This window comes from Crocodylus porosus, unplaced genomic scaffold (assembly GCF_001723895.1).
Source record: "Crocodylus porosus isolate Cpor-Errol unplaced genomic scaffold, CroPor_comp1, whole genome shotgun sequence".
Lineage (NCBI taxonomy): Eukaryota > Metazoa > Chordata > Crocodylia > Crocodylidae > Crocodylus > Crocodylus porosus.
This window is the reverse complement of record NW_017728943.1, coordinates 84,554,844-84,560,364: the sequence shown is the minus strand read 5'-3', so window position 1 is coordinate 84,560,364 and position 5,521 is coordinate 84,554,844. Positions and strand designations below refer to the sequence as shown.

The window sequence follows — 5,521 nt, the reverse complement described above, 5'->3', positions numbered from 1 at the left end:
CAGCCCCAGGACTCCACTCACCACAGCCCCTGCCCCTGTCTCTGCCCCACTCCCTCCCTCGCTGTGGGGGGCCTTGATCTGCCCCTGCCCCCCATTCTCCTTCCCCAGCTTACCTGTGGTGGTGGGCAGTGCTTCGCATGCCATCTGACTGCAATCCTGGCCAACTGCAGGCTCCATGTCTACCTGTGCATGCCCCTCCCCGCCACTGCAGCCACCCAAACCCTTCACCTGGACTGCCCTGCGGCCCCCTGCACTGCCTCACGTTTAAGAGGGGTAAACCCCATTAACCCCGGCCTTCCACCACCTATGCTCACAACCCTTTTAAATCACGGTGTGGGGTGAATGTCGTGGTTTCTGCGCAGTCCACAAAATTGCGATATTCTTAGGGTCCTAATCATAAGCAGTCATCTCTAACATTTCACTTTTTGTAGACATTTACCTTCTAGAAATGTCTAAGTTTCCACTGCATAGAGCAGCCCTAACCACACACTTCCTGCAGAACCTAAAAGTTATGTCTAACCTAAAAGTTATGTCTTTTCCCTCTTGTGACAGGCTTGGAGGAATCTGCTCCTAGTGCCTGATGCACCCTAGTGGTCGGACTCACCTGCCCATGCTTCCTGGCCTCCCTCACTTCCTACGTCTTGCCTGCTACAGCTTGATCTTACAGTATTTAAATGGGCAGGCTGCCTCTAGAGACCAGGGTAGCCTCCTCTTTGGTCCCTTCCTTCTTGTTACAGCCCTTAGGGCTCCACTACCCAAAGGCCCAAACTCCACAAGGTGTGTTTCTCTTTTAAGATAGCCCTATTTGTACCTTAGAGGCTATAATCATGGTCTCCACCTGCCCCAATAGCCATGTCCATGCCTCACAGATATCTCTTCTCAGTTCCCTTGGGCCTCAGCCCTGTCTCGCTCTCTATACCAATCCCTAGGGTCCCTGACACTGGCAAAGCTGCTCTCACCCTCTATGCCGACCTCTGGGGGACCTGACCCAGGCAAGGCTGATTTTGCTCAGCAGCACCCTGGGGTCCCCAACTCGTATAAGGCTTTACGCTGGATGTCTCAGGCTCCTCATATGACCTCCACACACCTCCCCCATATGCATAACCCAATCCTCCGGTGTTTAAAAACTCAAACACAGGAATAATAACTAGAACCCAAAGTGCTAACCCTCTGGTTGCAACTCATTCAAATCCCTCAGGGCTGTAAGAGTTTCCACAGTCCTTCCATAAGGAGCTGACTGGATTCCCCCAGCTCCCAGGGTACTTCCTTTTCCCTGGCAGCCAGCTCCATCCTCATTTCTTTCACCTGGAGGACTAGACTTCCAGCCCTACCTGAGAAGCTGAGCTTATATACAGCTAAGCCCGGCCCCTTCTGCTACAGCTAAGCTCTGACTGCTAAGGGGCCCAGGGGTTTCTGTTCAGTCTAACAAGTTGTTTGGACACCCTCTGCCCTGCCTCTACCCTCCCTAGCTACTTAGCAGTCCCAGGCCTCAAGGCCTGGGTCTGTGCTGCTGCAGGCTCTCTCTTAGCTTCTTATCCAAAATTAATCTTTACGTTTAGTAAGCAACTGAGCAGCAACAGCTAAGGAACCGAGTCTGCTCACTGTTCTGCTCTCAGGCAGTCCCATGCAGATTTTACATTCACTTTTGCTGGTTAATAACAGAAATTGCTCTAACCATATTTCTCACATACAATGCACACTTCAATTTACAGCAGCTGGGGGTTTTGTTGGGTTTTTTTTGGTTTTTTTTTTGGGGGGGGTGTCTATCACTCACGTTATGTTTCACCTTCACATTCTCAACCAATTCCTCCCTGTCTGTGAGCAGCAAGTCAAGAAGAGCTTTCCCACCAGTTGACCTCTTGACTACCTGTCCCTACACACTCCAAGAACTTGCTGTACTGCTTGTTCACTGCTGGTCCCCTCCCAGCAAATGTTATGATAATTAATAATCCCCGTGAGAATCCTGCCTTTTGGAAAATCCTATTATCATGCTTATTATGCTGCAACACTGTTCTTTGAACTAGTGTGCCTTGTATACTTTTTCTGCCCTTCTGACTTTTCCACAGAGTTATTGCTATGTAGACTGGGTGGCTAAAATTAGACTCCTGGCAGCAGAGGGACAATAATATCTTGCTATCGCTCTGGTGGTACAAGCTCAAGCCCTTCTTTGGCTTCATACCAAAAGGCTGACCCAGCTGTGAGTGCATACCTGGTCACTGGGGCTAAGTAGTCACGGGACAGCTGGGCAAGATGTTAACTACATCACTTCCTTGCATGCTGTTAGCTACAGAAACTGGTATGCCTTAAACAGTTTTCTCTTAAACTATTTCTCATTAATAATTAAAAATAACTTACCTTAACTTTTTCATGGGCAGAGGGAAATATCCAAAGAATTTCAAAAAAAATTAATCCTAATGCATATATATCTACTTCCTGTTCATAAGTGTCTCCATCCTATGAAGAATATAATGCAAACAACATTAACCAGGTGTGCCTTTTACACAAAAAATGCATTTTAGTTAATGCAGTACTTATAAGAGCAAAACTCCCTTTGAAATCATAGGGAGTTTGGCCTAAGATGACTACCTGACTGGGACAATATCACTGTGAAATGAAATTATATTACATAGACTTTAAGCCTTCTTTAGGGCCATACTGTTAAGATAAATAACTGTTTACATTTTAGAGTTGGGCTCAGACAGAGCCAAGATTTTCCTAACCATGTGCCAGAGTTACCAAATGTATATTAAATTATCTAAATGGTGGCCTATTGAAAGCCAGTGGGCTGCTCTTCAGGAAGGATAATCATCCCGCTGACTTCAAGTTTTGTAGTACAGGGGAACAACAGTAAGACGGGATCACATCTTTTCCTAATGGCTTTTCCACAATAGTTTTGTCCACTTTGAATCAAACCTACCCTGACTTAAAAGCAGACCCAGGAAACTTAAAGCAAATTGTTTTAGATTTGGTGAAATTAGGTTAGATGATAGCCAAAAGTGAGCTTGCAATGCCAGACTAATTGTGAAGACACTAGGACAACAAGGTTGTATTATTAAACCTGCAAGAACTGTTAAAAAATAGTACCTGTTCTGGGCTCATATATGATTTTGTTCCCTTGTTTTTTGTCCGAGGCTCATCCTTCACTGAAGTTACAAGTCCAAAGTCACCTATTTTTATTTTATCTTCCCTTGATATGAATATGTTCTGAGGCTAAAAAACAAGTTAAAAAAATGTAAGTTTTCACATTACAAAAATTTAGCAGCAAGTGTCACAGTGTCCCTCTGTGGAAAAATTACTAAACATTCAGGGAAATGATTAGAGAAGTTATATTTATGAAAAACAAAATTTGTTAATTTGACAGATTTTAAACACACAAGCCAAATTTGAACCCATGACTGTTTCAATGATCAGGGAGAGGTTAAGTGTGAGGAAAAGGCAAACAGTGTCCTATAAAACAACACTCTGTTCCAGAGTCAGAAATGGACACATTTCCTGCGATGCCCAATTCCTTGATGTCAGCAATCCAACTGGCATAGTGTCCCCCCTCCTAGTTTTAGTAAACTTAGAGAATTACAGCCTCTATCAAGTCATAGTAATCTATGGGGTGGATCCAAAACTTTCCTCTCCAATACCAATTGTGAGTGTCAATGATGCTACGTGACAGAATTTTTATTTTTCTTGTTGCTTTTTAAAAACTAAAAATTACACACACCTGCCTTAAAAGAACATCTTTAAAGTTGCTAAATAGGACAATCAAAATTAGGAAGATGCCACAGAAGTGAAAATCTTAATTCTGGCATTTTCCTAAATTTGTGTGTGTGTGTGTTATGATGCAGTCTTTAATCTCATATTAAAGGCAGAGTTCCAGACTCATTCTCTGCACTGAATGACCATACTCTGAGAATGAATCAGGATGGTGTAGCAAAGGGGACTGTCGTCTGTAAAACCTTATTTTTATCTTGAAGTAGTTGGAAGATATGTTATAAATGAGGCTGGGCACAGCCACAAGAGAAAAGAACATTGCACGGCTCAAGACAGATGTAGGATGGCCTGTGGAATTCAATTTTATCCCTGCCTCTGCCATGGGATTCCTAGATGATGCTAGATAAATCATTTCAATCAAACTTTCTATAGATCATTAATTATATCCTTATGAAAAAAACCCACAAAAACAAACAGATCTAGGCATTTTAGATTGGGCATCAAAAGTAACTAGATACTGTTGACCTTAATTTCTCTGTGCCTGACTTCCCCTTCTGTAAAATGCGGATAATAATACTGTCTCCTCCTCTCACAGAAGCATTATGGAAAATTAATTTGTGTTTGTAAAGAATTCAGATATTGTAATTACAAACACCATGAAGAATAAGAAAGCAATCCTAGAGAAAGACATGAGCACAAAATGAGCATTGTTCATCAGGCCTACTGTGGAAAAAACTTCCTGCAATTCTGTAATTAAATACAATGTTATTAACACATAGACACAAGAGAGGTGATGTACATCAAGCTTTTATCTTTATAATCTTACAGTATTCATCAGGCAAGCCAGATCGTTGCACACTCAACATGAACTTTGGTATTTTTTTGACTACTGTTTTGCTTGTAGCCTTTGTGCTGTTTTATAATATTTTATATTTACTTGATCAGAAGATTAATATGATTGTTATTCATTTTCTGTAGGGATTAAAAATTATGCAAAAGGAAAAAAGCATGCTGTTCAAAGTATACATTTGTTTTTATACAGAATGTGGCAATAACTGACATGGATATAAAATGGAATATACATATATAACAAAGAAATTAGAACTGACTAGTATGAACAGTGAAATCTGGACAATTACTCACTGGTATAAGTCATCACCATTGTCTTATTACTCACTACACTGAATACCCAGATCCTTTTGATTTGTACACAAAAAACTGGCTAATTCATCATTTGTTAAAGTTTAAGTAATTCGTTCTAAATATACATCCATATTAAATCACAATAGCTTCTGATACTTAGCCAGCTTAAGAAATACCTTCTACAGCACCTCTCAAAAAGCACTGAATGTTATTCAGTCTCTCCTGCCTCATCAAAATGATGAATCGTTCAGTTTTACGGAATTATTTTCTATTTTGGCAACAAAAGCACAGAAGTATACAAAGCAAAAATCTTTAACTGATTACTCCATTATAATAATTTAATTCTTGTTTTGTGAGCCCTGTGATATTTTTTCTAGTAAAAAATGTACATCAAGCTTTTATCTTTATAATCTTACAGTATTCATCAGGCAAGCCAGATCGTGTACAATTTGTATTTGAAATTTGGATAATATATTTTTATTCATGATAAATGTCAAATATCATTCTCTATCATGTCTTAAAATAACATACACTATCTCACAAAAAGTTGAAAATGGCTAACTACTAATAATTTCTGAATAATGTGTCATAGTTTCATAGTAGCTAGAGTCGGAAGGGACCTAGGTAGATCATCTAGTCCGACCCCCTGCCTTGGCAGGAAAGAGCACCGGGGTCA

General features: G+C 40.8%; 1 protein-coding gene across 1 annotated transcript in view; it reads right to left on the bottom strand.

Moving 5' to 3' along the window:
• EIF2AK2 (eukaryotic translation initiation factor 2 alpha kinase 2) overlaps window positions 1–5,521 on the bottom strand; it is a 39,747-nt gene that overhangs the window by 2,124 nt on the left and 32,102 nt on the right. Inside the window, exons 13-14 of the mRNA XM_019549726.1 lie at window positions 3,085–3,210; window positions 2,356–2,454 (exon numbers count right to left, since the gene is read on the bottom strand). Coding sequence (XP_019405271.1) covers window positions 2,356–2,454; window positions 3,085–3,210 — 225 coding nt within the window. The remainder of the gene's footprint in view (window positions 1–2,355; window positions 2,455–3,084; window positions 3,211–5,521) is intronic.